The 15,489-nt window shown below is 37.3% G+C and overlaps 1 protein-coding gene and 1 long non-coding RNA gene across 2 annotated transcripts; one reads left to right on the top strand and one right to left on the bottom strand.

Moving 5' to 3' along the window:
- The first annotated feature begins 760 nt into the window (after window positions 1-760).
- Window positions 761-3,491, top strand: scpp7 (secretory calcium-binding phosphoprotein 7). Its single transcript, XM_030139787.1, has 9 exons — window positions 761-851; window positions 966-1,030; window positions 1,290-1,334; window positions 1,501-1,548; window positions 1,636-1,677; window positions 1,896-1,952; window positions 2,055-2,237; window positions 2,519-2,577; window positions 3,242-3,491. The coding sequence occupies exons 2-8, from the start codon at window positions 977-979 to the stop codon at window positions 2,552-2,554; spliced, it is 465 nt and encodes a 154-aa protein (XP_029995647.1). The 5' UTR covers window positions 761-851; window positions 966-976; the 3' UTR covers window positions 2,555-2,577; window positions 3,242-3,491.
- An 8,813-nt stretch (window positions 3,492-12,304) lies between these two features.
- LOC115423150 (uncharacterized) lies at window positions 12,305-13,304 on the bottom strand. The gene is made up of 2 exons (XR_003935919.1): window positions 13,256-13,304; window positions 12,305-12,380 (listed from the first exon to the last, which is right to left on the bottom strand). It is a non-coding gene; the product is annotated as an uncharacterized LOC115423150 (long non-coding RNA).
- Window positions 13,305-15,489: the final 2,185 nt, after the last annotated feature.

The following is a 15,489-nucleotide window of genomic DNA, read 5'->3' as shown; positions in this document are numbered from 1 at the left end:
CCATATGAGCTCTGAAACAAACACAAAGTCAAAGTTACTGTCCTGTTTACATCAGAACTTAAATGTTTTAAATATTATTAAGTGTAGTTCTGCTTGGTAACACTGTGGCATGAGGGACATGGACACAGTAGCTGTACAGTCATCATGCTGAGACATTCTTTTACCACTTAATGGATTTTGATCCAAACACAGCACGCGTGAATACCCACAAGCTTGCATGTCATACTCAGACTGTGTGAGTGCAGCATTTTCAAGCTGCCACCAATATACTATTATAAAAAACTACTACCTCTTGTCATCTATTTAATAAAAGTTGTGTGTCTGAGTTGTCTTTAAGTGCTTTCACAGTGATATTATAAGGGAAATTAGACATGGAAACAGTGATATAATCTTTTATCCTGTTCTTCAAAGCATAAGCCATTTGCACAAATCTCAAATTTTGTGGTACATATTTGTGGATAATAAAAAAAAAAAACATCCAATAAATTTACAGTGAGACTTTCAAAAGACTCTCTTTTCTCAACATAAATTGCACTTGCAGTCATGTGTAACCTGGAGGACGCACTTTTATGGGATCTAAGGATGTTGCAAGGGGGGCCCTCATAAAACATCTTTGAGGGATCAAATGTGATTAATGGAAGTTTCAAGCCAAAGAATATATGAGATTCTCACGGGGTTACAGCTGCCAATTTTCAATCATAAAACTATCCTACTTGGCTTATCACCAAAAGCTGTCAGAAGTTTTGCTCGTCCTTTGTTTTCTGAGCAAATAAATAGGAGTAGATCGCTCTGCAGTCCCCACACCTCGCCTCAACAATCCTTCAGTCCTCCTGCTCCTACTGAAAGGAAAGGTAATGTAACAACTACCTTATATTCTTTTGTTATTATTGATGTAATACATCTCTCATATGTCAAAGGGCTGCAGTATATATCATTAAAGCATAACTTTTCTGTTCTGTTCACAGCTTAATTCAAAATGAAATTCCTCCTGCCCTTTGCCTTTTTCCTTGGGACAGTTTTCTGTGCCCCCGTAAGAAAAACAACCTCTTTTGTTTAAATTATTTCTCTCATGTATATGCTTCAGTGCTACTCAATGCTAAATAACTGACAAAATAATCTCAATTTAAGGTTCATGCAATCACTGTTTCAGAGCTTGCTATGACATTTACATGATCTTCATCTGTAGATATAGTTTGCTTTATCTATTTCAGTAAATATTTCCTGTATTTTGGTTTTTTCCCCCCATTCTCCTGCATTATTTTCTCTTCCACATCTATTGTCACTTGCAGCATGACATGTACATGGAGTTTGACATCCGTCACGCTCCAGCTGAGGTACAGTAAGATGCATTTTCAGACACTACCCACTAAAACTGTCACTTTACCGTTCCCATACTGTTATTATCTGTCCACCACGGATGCTTCCAGTCCACATTAAAAAGCTGCTGTGTCTTTTGCATATCATTTGCTGTAATCCAATCTTGTAATGCCACTTTTACAGGCAGCCCAAGCAATCCCTGCTGGAGTCCCTGCTGGCAGGTTGGAAGTTGTAAGTATACTAAATTATGTTGTTTTTCACCCTTTAAAACATGTGTCTTATTCTCTCTCGGCGTAATCTTGGTGTTTTTACTTCCAGCTCCTCCCGGTTGATGCCCAGAGACATCTTATTGGAGGACCGGTGAGTATTAGATTCATGTGTGTGCAGTGCGCTTTAGATCCAGACAGATTAAATAGAAGCTCATATCAGTATGTAAATGAAAAAAAAATGCATGCATTGCAATAAAATGCAGTTTCAGATATTGCACAAGCCACAACTTCTGTGATATCCAGGACAGATCATTCTTTATGTGACACATTGGCGCTTGTAAGTGCTCATCTTCTTGTGTTCACTGAAAGGTCCGTGGTTTCATCAAACAAGAGATCCCACAGCCAAATGGTCAAGATGAGGAGGTGGTAAGTGCCGGTGTTTTATTTTTCCAATAGAAGCTGCTGTGATATTGCATTGTAGCCTGAATTGCACCCCCATGTGTACACTTTCACTTTCTTGCCATCTAGTTCTACCCATTTGGATTCAACCAACCTGCCCCTGCCGCTGCTGCCCCTGATGCTGCTGCTGACCCTGCCCCGGCTGCCCCAGCTGCCCCTGCTGCCCCAGCTGCCCCTGCTGCCCCAGCTGCCCCTGCGGCCCCTGCTGCCCCTGTTGTCGCTGTTGTACCAGTCGTTGCAGCAGCTCCCCCTGTAAGAATGACTTTGGATTCACATTCTAAACCACTATGTAAACAATGTTGTGCCAGTTGTCAACCATGTGTTTCCTTACATTCATATATAAAGTAGAATAAACGAAAGACTTCAGCATCGATGAGGGCAACAGGTTCATTTGGAAAAAACTGACGATTGCATCACAATGATAGTCTTCCAGCTGGCTCTGCTGAGGTGTTGAGAAACAGCAGTTCATTATCAGACTTGCCAGAGAGTCTCTTCATTCCTGATTGACTCATCAAAAGTATTTGTCATTTCAGGCTCCTACCGGTGATGATGATGATGACGATGACTAAAACATCTGCGTCAGCAGGATCTGGTACACATGCAGAAAAAGCACAAAATACTTATTTAACCCATAAAGACCCAAACATCCACTGTCGACCAAAACCATCTACTGATCTATATTGTTTAATACCCGTTGATCCACTAATCCTATTGGTACAGGTAAGTAATTGGTGTAAAATACAGTTTGTCACCTTTTCATGGTCATCCACCCATTTGGACGTTCAGAGGCTCCATAGTGAACATGGAAACACTGTCATCTTCTTCAAAACTGATTCACCAGTAAAACTCATGAATTTTGATCAATGACAGTGGATGGACATGCTTGGTTTATGTTTAGTTAATGATGTATTTGCTGAAAAGTCACCTTTTCTTCAGTTTTTTCTATTTCTGATATCATAACTTTCAGCTTTAATCTGAGCTTTTATGAACATCTATTTAATCAGTAAATCCAATATAAGAAAATAGCTGTTTTCACTAAAAAAAACATAACATACAGAGTATAATATAACAATAAATGGCAATAAATGACTTAAGAAATATTAAATACTGAGCAAAATTCATTTGGGAACTACTACAAAAGTCACACTGGGTCTTTATGGGTTAAACCACACAGAATTTTTTTTTTTTTTTTCTTGCATGATTCAACAGTTTAAATGCAGTTTTGATAAAATAAAATGTGCTGTATTTTTCTTCAGGAGATCAAAGAAAAAAGGCCAACCACATCCCTCAACCAACAATGACCAACCTGTGCTGGTATCACTTTCCTAAAGTACACTGTTAAAAATGTAACCTTGGTGCTATGCTTTATGAAAGAAAAATAATTTGTGCTGAAACGAAAATATGATGCTTTGCAAGGCAATACTGTATGAGTGCAACTTCTTGATGTGTGTTTCCTGAATCTTGTTGCTGTTACTTTGCTTCAAAATAAAGAAAAATAACTCATCAGTTTTCTTTTGGTTCTTTGCCTGAAATAAGTGTACTGTACTGGGAATAGTTAAAAAATTAAATTAAATTAAATTAAAAAATTAAAAATAAATAAATAAATAAGAAGAAGAAAATTAAGAAGAAGAAGAAGAAAAAGAAGAAGAAGTATGAGAATGAGAATTTTTCTCAGTGGTATAGCAAGGAGTAAAATTTAAATGGATGCAAAACAGCAATGAAAAACTCCATGCATCTGCACAATTATCTCACATAATTAATGTATCTAAAGGACATAAAGGTTTTGCTCGTTTTTTTTTATTACTTCACACTGAATTATTCTGTCCACATGATGAACTTTAGGTTTTTCAATTCACTTTTGTCAGTGAATGCGATGTGTTGCCATTGACATGATTTCAAATATAATACATGTTAGAAAATGAAAAATGAGAACTATTACTGTTATTTTTACATAAATAATTGATGTAATATTACCATTTCACATATTTACAGCTCAGTGCAACAGCTGCACAGAGATAATACATGGCGCAGTCAGAGTGAAGGTGTACACAGCTCTAGACAGTGTAATCAACAGTAGTCTGCTATTACACAGAAAGTGGATTTGACCACTGGTCGTTTTCTAAAGCTGAAGACTAGACACCCATACCTACTCATCATCATCGCATCAGCTGTTATTGGCTGGGAGGCGAGTTCGTACCCTATAAAAGCCAAAGAAAAGTCAGTGGACGATACGATTGACGTACTTCATCTCGATCACTTACATCATCTTCACCAGTAGTGTTCCTGTTGAAGAAGGTGAGCTAAGAAGAGCATGAGTTGTTATAGATTGGATTTTGTTTTACTTTTACACCAACATTGATAAAATATTGAATTGTATGTGCAGGACTTGAACCATCTGCAAAAATGAAGCTGGCCTTCTTGTGCCTCTGTTTGGCCAGCACAGCCTCTGCTGCACCAGTATGTGTTTAATATCTGAACTTCTTGTATACTTTTTGTATTTTTTCTTTTTTGCAAGTTTGGTTTCCTAACTGCTTCCGATTTATGCTTTTATTTCCAGTCATTCTTTCACTACTTGCCTCATTATTCAGGTTCCAGACAACAGGCACCACCCACACAGGTAATGATAGATATCACAAGCTGCCAAACAACGTTTTTTAAAAAGTAACTTCTTTCGCTTGAGAAATGAAGCACCTCGTTGGAGACTGCATGTGGAAAATGATGTCTACTGACTGTGTCTAAAATTATGCATCCATTTAGGTGAAAAATGTCTACACACCTGGTGTGCCTCTGCCGCAGACTGGAGTTCCTGGTGCTTATAGTGTGGAGCTTGTAAGTTAAAACTCTTTACCCAGCCTTCAGTTTGTGCTTAATGTTTGTGCCTCACATAAACACAAACTTTTTTCTCTAGATCTATCCTCATACATTTGGTGCTGCAGGTGGAGCAACTCCTGGACAGGTAAGCATTTGTACATTTTACAGGAGCATTTTCTACTAAATCTGGAAACAGACATCACTTAACTGTGCATCTCTGTTGCCTTCTTCATCACTTTCTGCAGACCTTTCCCTCTCACGGTCTCATCAAATACTCCATTCCTCAGCCGCCTGGCCGACAGAGTGTGGAAGTTGTAAGCACTGTTGTTATTTCTACATTTGTTCATATTATCCTTAAAACTAAAAATGCAACAACTTCTGCTTGTGGGAGCATGTATTTGCAATAAAAAAGAACATTTTTGTTTATCTGCTGTTTTCACATTACAGTACTACCCATACGACTTCACTCAGCAAAAGGTAAATATTTCAGTAGATGTTAGATATGTCTACAGTACACATAACATGTACTCTCTATTATGTTACTCGATGGATTGATTTGTTTGTTTTTTTGTTTTTGTTTTTTTTTTCCAGATAATTACAAGCATCCCTCCAATGTCAAATGTCCCTCTGAGGCCAAATGTGAGACACATTGTGTATAATTTGATGCCTTTTATTTTCCCCCCTTCTCAATAGAGTTATCTATTCACTGCCCTTATGTTTTTTGCAGGTGCTGCCATTTGAATATCCTCCACAAAACATTCCCCAGCAAATCCCAAATGTGAGAAAAATATTAAATCCTGCTGTTCTTTGACTATTGTTCATTTGATCACCTGGAATTGGTTAAATGTTGTTTTTCTGCTTTCAGATTCCCACATTTGATGCCAGTCCACTTCCATCCCAGGATCCTCTGGCCCCTCTCCAGCAGGACCAGCCCACCCAGACTAGCCAGGTACGTTTCAGTATGCACAGTTAAACTGATATGAGTTCAACAGTTGCAGTTAATGAACACACGTCATCTGTAGGAATAGTTTATGAAATGTTTGTATATAATCGACTAATTATCCTTACAGGTGCCTGTGAAAGTTTAACGTGGACGAGGCACATGAAGAGGAGGTGACTCACTCTGTGGTGCAACAAATGACTAGGACTGGATGTCATTTTCTGCTATAAATGTGCTTTCCATACTTCAATTTAAAACCTGAGATGCTAACTACTGAATGTTTTATTAAAAATATTGCTGGAGTAGTAAACAAAGTAATGGCAGGATCATCTGCATAGCCAAAAACATCTTTCTGCAGAACTGTCTTTTTATTATTAACTGTTGTAGTTCTCTAGACGTTCTCAGTGGCCATCTCCTATTAACATTTAACTGTTAGTTTTAATATTTTGAGTATTTTTGTCAAAAAAACAAATCTTCATTAATTTGAGCATTTCCTTAAAATGTATTTTGTTTCTGAGAAATAAAGTTTTCAAGCAATTTTTGTTCTCTGCTGTTGTTGACAAAAATCAGTGAAGGGTCATAAAAATGTGTCATAGATAGTATATACAGGACAGTCCAATCAGTATCAGGACATAAAGTGCTCCTGTACAACAGTGTGGTGGTGTTTGTGTGTCACAACAAAAAGGAAGACACACCATAGGGACCTCAATTAGAATGCTTAAATTAAACTAACTAAAACCAAACCAAATTAAATATTTACACTATGGAAGAGAGTCATCAGTAGTCAGTTATGAAGGATGTGTGGGTGTGTAGGATACAGAACATAGTATAAACCAACAAGAAATCGAAGATCTCTCCTGTAGGGAGAGAATAGCTGGACTACAGCAAAGCCTTAAATAAACCAACCTTAAATAAACCTCAACACAGGTCTACAAGCTGGGAACAATTTACAAAAAATAATAGTAAACCAAAAGATTGACCTCTGTTTGTTACCACAGGAAAGGAAAGCAAGAGAAGTTTCATGCAAAAAAACATCTGAGAAACATCTAATATGATAGAAATCCATTCTGAATCACACAAGAAAAAGATATTTATACATTTACAATATTTGGTTTGCTCCAGTAATGTAGAAACACTGTGGAAAGTGATCATTGATCAAGAATCAATCATTTGGGTGCTTCAATGAAACTGGGTTCATTTTGGCACCTGACACTCTGCCAATTTTTTAGACCCAATAATAAAAGAGAAATTTAGACATATTTCCCCCCAGGATGTACCTGATGATAACCTCAGAGATAGATAGATAGATAGATAGATAGATAGATAGATAGATAGATAGATAGATAGATAGATAGATAGATAGATAGATAGATAGATAGATAGATAGATATAGATAGATAGATAGATAGATAGATAGATAGATAGATAGATAGATAGATAGATAGATAGATAGATAGATAGATAGATAGACAGATAGATAGATAGATAGATCCATCCCAAAAGTAATGAATTTTTGATAAAATATTGGGGTCAAAAATAGGACCAAAATTGGGACAGGAAAAGCTACCTAGGTGTCTGTGCATTTTATTTTGAAAACATGGCTTGAAATGGTCTTATATACCGCTATAAATAAAGACACTGTGTTAAATTTGTCAATTCTAGTGTTGTGTTGAAAACAGACATGCAGGTTTTTCATAAATGAACAGTCTAATTCCAGGTTTCGCATGAAACCCATTATGTCCACTCACATTTCATGCAGAACCTGCCCATTTAAACACAAATAAATCGCGAATGATTTTGCAACAGCGGTTATTTTTGTGAAACACTCTGCCTTGTACAACTGGTTTGATTTCCAAAATGTACCTGTGACAGAATAAAAAGATATTTGAAAAAACAGTAGTGCGTAATTTTTGTGTCCTTTTCGCCGTGTTACAAAATAATATAAAAATGATATAAAAATGTGTTCTATCTAAAAATTGGTTTCTCTTTTATCTCAGTAAATATTTCTTTTTAAAATAGACTCAAAGTGCTTCCAAACTTGATCCATACATATGGTTTGAATATTTAGCCCACATGTCCTGTTGTTAGGGACCAGTTTCATAGAAGCACCCATTTACATGGATCGAGAACGAAATCATTCTTATATAAACACTATTAACCCTTTTTCGGGCAAGTGACTATTTTTGGTAATTTCTGTATTAGAAGAAGTTACATTACAAGACAGTGACAGCAACAGTTACAGTGAGGTTGGTGAGTCAACAATCTCAGGTCCAATGTGGTCTACAGGGTCTGTAAGGCCCACCTCTGCATGAACAATGAGTGTACCTGCTTTGTTAGATACGATGAAGTAATGGTACTAATGTAAGGAATGATGTTCAAAGGGAGAATGTGGATGTGGACAGGGGTCTGGATCAGCACTTATGTTGTTGTAATGCTCTAAAAGTGATGTTCTAATGTTTTAAAATCCATGTTCCTCTCACCTTGCATGTGTTTTTCTTGCATTTTTAATATTTACTTCTTGGATTTATTTATGTATTATTTTTGCGCTTACGGATAAGGAACCAAATATGGTATCTTCACTGACTTCGGTTTTCTACATAACAACAATAATAAAACATTTTGTAAAATTTCTCAAAGGTAATAAAGTCTTGCTAGGGTCCTCCAATAACACACTAAGGTTGAAATTTTGAATTTCAGAATATTTCTTTGAATGCCCATAAAGGGTTGAAAACATTGTATTAAAAACTCCTACAGTTACCAAGTCCACTGGCAGTGCTCATTGGTGGTCTTTTCTTACCAAATGCTGGTGTTGTGTGTAATTTCTGTATGAAAACTGGCAAAAAACTATCGTGCATTAATTGAAGCCACCCTCTGTAAAATTGCACAGGCAAAACCAGGGGAACAAATCCAGAATTGTAAAAGAAGCAAAAATATCACAGTTATAGGAACTGCCATGTTGTTTCTGTGATGTTCAACAAAACCTGAACAGTGATCATAATTAAAGCTGTCAATCACATATTAAACCACTTTACCTGTCTGAAAACACCTGGGGTTAGCCGAAAACATTTTGTTAAGGAAAAGATTTGCAATACAAGAGTGAAAGGAGGTTCCGAAGCCTCATTTCCTCTGAGACTTGAATAGCAATATGAAAGGTAAACTGGAATATCTGTCCAGTCATGCCAAACAACTACCATACCCTGAGGTTTCACGTGGATTGATTCTATACAGGAATATGATGCCCCACACAGACAAAAGTGGAAGACTCAAACAAGCCATGGACAGGATGGTTTTGGGGTTTCCATTAGCTTTTTGTGTTTGAGAACCACATGCTGTTGGAGGTATCACATACTGTATTTATCAGAGTTAAAAGAACATACCTGGATGTTGCAACAGGCACTAAAATATCAATCTACATCTGTCTTTATTTCCCCTTACCAAGAAGTTCAAGGTAATTAAACCTCATTATCATCATAAAATTGTATGTCTTTGACCTACAGATGACTGACAAATTAAAGGTCTAGTTATGGTAATCTTCTGCTTCTACTCATCAATTTGACTCAGACGGACTGATAAGAAGACATACAGAACTGTGCAAAGGTTCCAGGTCCTTATTATAATCAGGGTGCGATTTGTCAGAAAACCAGAGGGGGGGGGGGCGCATTTGGTTGTTTGTTTTTTTTTTAACTCATAATAAAACAAGGAATCAACAGGCCTAATTCTTTTTAAAGTTACCGATAGGCCCTATTACTTGTTGAACAGTTGAAAATTCATCTTTAAAGCAAACTAAAAATACATGAAACATTGAATTTTCTGCAACAGCCACACCCGTGATGTGGGAGATGAACTAATGAAGTTTCAGGACCATGGATAAGGGCTGATCACATAAACGTGGGAGAGGATTTACAGCCAACGGGCAACTCAATCAGACTGTAAAACAGAACATAAAACCTAATGATTAAGATGCAGTTGAACATGTACATTGTCACCTGCAGATGTGCGTCCATACTAGTGATGAGTGGATCAGTAGGTTACCTGCGGGTCGGGTTGGGACGAGGCAAAAAAATGTCACTTTCAGACAGAGAGAGAGAGAGAGAGAGAGAGAGACACTGATATATAGGCTCCTTAGAGAGATAGGTAAGGTATACAATGGATTTATGTGCATGGGGATGTTCACGAATTACAAAACTGCTGACAATTCGGTTAAGGTGAAAGTTCCTTAGAGTCGTAAGCGCTGTAGGTCGGATCTACTAAAGGTTTGTGTGTATTAAAACATGTGCAAACTCATTGCACACACAAAAAATGTACAAAGTGATTTACTAACAGTGAGCAATAAGGGTTGCGTCTTTCAAAGGTGCAAAAAAGCACGTCTGCATCCAGTTAGTACATTTGACACAATGAATTTGCATTATGGGGCATTGAGACGCAGTTGTGCGTGTGGTGGGAGGAGAAAATGTAAATATATTAATTTAGCACACGCAAAGTGATTTATTAAACCCTAAAGCAATTTTGCTGATAGAAACTGTGTCTATATTTACCATGTCTCAAAAGGAGGTGCAAACAGTTTGGATGCGTAAGTGTGCACTCATGGAAGTGGTTAGGAGAAATGATGAAACAAGATGCAGAGAATGCATTTTTCTAAGAAGAAGAAGAAGAAGAAGAAGAAGAAGATTCACCTGGGCAAGGAAAGATGGCTGCAAACGACGAGACTCCTTGGATTATTCGTAGCCCCAAACGTCTGACCCGTCTTGTCGTTTGCAGCCATCTTTCCTTGCCCAGGTGAATCTTCTTCTTCTTCTTCTTCTTCTTCTTCTTCTTCTTCGATTTTTAGTGGCAGTTGGTGAACCTTGCAAGCACAACTCACGTAAACTCATGTCAGGTACAAGAACGAGCAAAGCCGAACGCAGCCGGAATGAGGGAGCCTGTGAGCCTGAGCCCAGGGCAGCCTGAGCCCAGCACGCAAACCCTGCTTTTACAGACAAATCCCGCTGCGCATTTGTGGATCTCTCACGGCAGAAGTGTAGCAAAATTCATGTGTGTAAAGAGAGCCAATCGAGAAGCCGCTTGACTTGTAACCAGTGATTTGTCTGTATATCTGGGTCTTGTGGTGAAAATACTTTGACTTTTCAAATCTGATTACACACACACAAGTTGTTTTATACATTTGCAGATTGTTGTACAGACACACAAATCTCATCACGCATTTACAGATTCATTTACACATTTGCAAATCCGACTGCGCACAGACAGATTGAAATACAGACACTCAACTCTCCATACGCATTTGTAAATAATATTGCTACAATAATGGCCCCATATTTTTCACCCTGGTGTGAACATTTTTGGAGTGACGGAAGAAAAAATAACTAAGACATATGCCCCCCCCCCCCCACACACACACACACACACACACACACACACACCTACACACACACACACACACTTTACTTCACTTTTTTCCATTCCTGATGATTGTGATTAAAAATACGTACCGACATTCAACTACAGTGTGACAAAATTATATGCACCTGACAGTCATTCAATCCAACTACCTCCACCACCACCACCACCTTCAAAATGAAAAATGAATGAATAAGTCATGCAATACTTGCTATGATAAAACTCCTCCAACGTTCCATTTCCGTGCATCTGGATCATTCAGCACACTGTTCCCATTGGTGCTGGCGTATCCCAGAGCAATTTTACCAGCATATTGTCTCCAGTAGCACATGCAAAACCTTCATTTAAATAGGGCGGTCTCCAAGACTTTGCACCTGTTGTAATTTGCACAGGGCAATCTTTATAAATCACCCACAAACCGTGGTTCAACCCTACACACAAAATTCTAGATTACACAAGCAAATTAATACACACAAATTGGGATCTTAGTGGATCCGGCCCTGTGAGCGGTCTGCTTTGGGTCTGCCTCAAGTACATGCGGACGTCCGAGGAGTCAAGTACGCCCGACTCTGTGGCGTCTTTAGTGCCAGTAATGTAGGCTAAAGGTCAGGGGGGTCCAATCCTGGTCCTCGAGGGCCAGTATCCTGCATGTTTTAGATGTATCCCTCTTCCAACACACCTGATTCACATGATAAGCCTATGATCAAGCTCTGCAGAAGCCTGATAACAGCTGTCAGGTGTGCTGGAAGAGGGAAACATCTAAAACATGCAGGATACCAGCCCGAGGACCAGGATCGGACACCCCTGCTATAAGTGGAAGAAAAGTCGGTCATAACCTGCCTGTTATTTCAATTGGTTTTTAATCATTGACGGGGTTGTCCCCCCTGAGGATGAAATTCATTCAGCAAAGGTAGGGATGTAAAAACCAGAGGAGGGGGTTGATTCCCCCCCATTCCCCCCAACAAATTGCACCCTGATTATAATGACAACACACATGCATTTCTCAGTCTCTGCATTAAGATCCAATATGGATATATGGGAAGAATGTACCGTGGTCAAATAAAAGTTTTTTTTAAATTCTGGGGGGAAAAAAATCTGTTTTTCTATAAACCAAAGTCATAGTATTTTGTGTGATCTCCCTTTGCACTTAACACATTGTTAACCCTTTTGATCAGACAATATGAGATCTATTGCAGTCATTTTCTGCTGTTTTATATGAGGCTTCATTCAACACATGTCAGATGTTTCTATTTATGAGTCCAATCAAGTGGTAATACGTGGACATATTTGGTGGTCAACAGTCTCTGTCATGTAATCAGAGTAATTTATATGCATGTATTATACATATTTGAGTAGGTATTTATAAGCACTTTAACATTATGTTTAACAAAATTTGGAGAGATAAAATTTTTAGGTGAAAACTGTTAAACTACTGCTCTGTAACACGTGGACTTGAAACACACCAATTTTTTAAGCTTTACACAAACATTGAAAACATGCGGTTCTTGACAGAAATTGATATCAAGTAGGACAAAACCTTTTAGATATTATGCTCAACTATACTGAAAATAAATTTTGGAGTAAAATATTGAAAAGTCTCTGTTTTATTGACATGAGAATGTGGTAACATGTGGACAGGTTGTCATAGTAACACATGGACGACACTTTACCATTGTATGCATCACCTAAAATATTGACTTATTTTTCATAACAAGCCAGATATAATCACAATGTTTTATTGAATGTATTTAATACTAACACAGTGTTATTTACAACTTGTGGTGGTCCATACTGATATAGGTAAATTACAAATACAGAGTAATTTCTCGGTAACAGTTCACAGATAGTCTTTTTAAATGTGACCAGTGTATGAATTCACAAACAATCATTCAGAATTTTAATTTCTCAAAGTAATACACACTGTTTTGCACATCCTTTTGTTAATTTAATGCAGCCTAGCAGAAGGGTCGGAACTTCTCCTGTACTGTGCAAGTGGTATTTAAAAAAGGACAACAGTTCCATAAAATAAAGATCTTTAGCTAAAAAAGGAGCCCACTTGATAAATAAATGATGTGTGCAAATTTACTTTTTCATGTTGATGTTCACTTTTCCTTGATCGGACCCATTTGTCTGTGCTGCTTTTTGTCATGGGGTCAGGGGTCACATTAAATAGTGATTTTAACATTTAGAACCCATTTAGTTCAGTTTTTTGTGTGTCTTTTAAGGCTGGCTGTGTATTTTCTTGTTCTATCTGAAGAAAAGAGAATGAAAAATTCATTTGTATGTTCATTTCAACATACAAAAACAATACAGCTAAATGCTGAGACCTCTGTAGGGGACAAGAGTTTTATAGCTTTACTAAAAAAAACTAAAAAAAAACAAATGCTTTCCACTGCAAAGAATGTTCCATTAAAAAACAAAATAAAAATATATATATATATCTTAGAAAATTGTTGTATCATGCCATTTTCAATCAAGACAATTCAATGTAGAAAAGCCAAAACTTCAATTCAAGTGGGTCTCAGGAGGATATATAGAACTAAAAGCAGAAATACAATTTCTACCTCACCAAAGATTAAGTGTGAACACCTTCGTCTTCTGTAAAATGATCATTGTAAACCAGGCATGCATTGTTACATACTGTACATCATAATTACCATGTGCAGTTAACATAATATACCATAGTAGTTAAGCAGATTTCCCTACAATGAAATGTAACTCAAACATAAAACATAAACACCATACATGGAAAAAAAGGTTGTTTAAACCTGATCTTCGTAATCCTCACTCACCTGGGGGCAAAGGCCTGTCACAACACCAAATGTATCTCTTCAAAGACCTCTAAACTACACAGGCGCCATGCTCTCACGCTATGACTGTCTGGTCGTCTTTCCTTCAGATATAAGATCACAAAAATTCATAACTTATCTCACCTACCGGAGAGAAGATGCTGACAGGAATTTTAAAAGCCTCCATTTAACTTGTCACAACTACAGTATGTTGGCTTTTATATCAAAAGGCACCCTTATTGAGTCACAGACAAAAAGACACTTTGGAATAAGGATTTACAAGGCAGCAATCAGTGGAAGCCACATCTAAAGGTAACAAAAAGTAATAAAAAAATACAATATCTCAGTGTGTAAATTATATTTTACATTTACATCAGTGCATCCCGTGGGGTGGCATGAGGTGACTGGAACAATGATCACAGGCTCCAGCATCTGTAGTCCAAATCCACATCCAGGTGGTCTTTCTTATTCACCCTTTATTTACCTTTGCCTCCCTTCTCTTGTCCACCATCAAATTAAGGCCCAAAAGAATTAGTTTGAGCTCAGCGAGTCAATTTTAGTCATTATCATGTACACGACCTGCAAATAAAATTAATGTAAAATGCAGAAATGATCTCTGCTCTTATGCTTTAATAGAGATTGAGCCAGGAATTAGTCTGCACCACACACTGGAAAAATACAGATATTTCAATCCAAACTCACAACATCCTCAAAGAAAAACAAAAGACCCCCTAAAAATCAGCAAAAGCCACCATTGTTTTAGTGAATCTCAAAATTTTATGACTTTTAATGACGTTATTCACCTTAATTCCAACTGACTGATAATTCATATACTAATATCATAGTTTCTTGGCATAAAAATGACTTCAGTTAGAATATGTATCCTGTGTCAGCAGTCCGTATTAGTTCCTTCAGTAAAAGTACTATGACATCATGTAAATCCCCACATAAAAGTACAAGTACTGTACTAAAAAAAATAAAAGTGTGCTATAAATCAGGCAAATGCAGCTCATTCATTGTGTTCATTGTGCTGTAAAATGGTCCCTGAGTACAAAAATACTTCATTCCATTCTCTGTCAGTAAACTAAATGCATTTGGCTACTATTCAAATTATTTTGGCTGTGATGCAAACTTTATGTGAAGAAACACATTGAAACCATGACGTCTGTTTTCACTTTAGAGATATCTAGACCAATAGGTTTTAGTTCCAGAGCTCCACTTTCCTTTGTTGTTCATTTGGCTCAACTCCCTCTGTTGGACAGACCAACAGAGGTTCATATAACTTTGACTCACCACTTACTTGGCCTAAACAGCGACTTGATTTGTCTTACTTAGCTTTCACCACAGAAACTCAGGACTTTCTTGAGGTTAAAACTCAAGACTTTATGTCTTAATTCTTACCTCTGTCTCACTGGCTTAAAAAAATAGAAAAGATGGATCTGGATATTATATGGACAAATAAATATTTCATCTTGAATGTTTGATTTGCCAAGAAAGTTCATACACCATCAAGAGACATTTTTGACAATGCCATGAACTTGTCATCATGGGAAAGAGAAGAAAAAGC

Source organism: Sphaeramia orbicularis, chromosome 1 (genome assembly GCF_902148855.1).
Source record: "Sphaeramia orbicularis chromosome 1, fSphaOr1.1, whole genome shotgun sequence".
Lineage (NCBI taxonomy): Eukaryota > Metazoa > Chordata > Actinopteri > Kurtiformes > Apogonidae > Sphaeramia > Sphaeramia orbicularis.
The sequence above is the reverse complement of the archived record's forward strand: the minus strand, read 5'-3'. Positions and strand labels throughout refer to the sequence as shown.

Bases quoted from the DNA above. Each gene is read 5' to 3' on its own strand.
- scpp7 (XM_030139787.1), top strand. From the start codon at position 977: ATGAAATTCCTCCTGCCCTTTGCCTTTTTCCTTGGGACAGTTTTCTGT. The intron at 1,031-1,289 runs GTAAGAAAAACA...TGTCACTTGCAG, and splicing joins GGACAGTTTTCTGTGCCCCC to CATGACATGTACATGGAGTT. The intron at 1,678-1,895 runs GTGAGTATTAGA...GTTCACTGAAAG, and splicing joins GACATCTTATTGGAGGACCG to GTCCGTGGTTTCATCAAACA.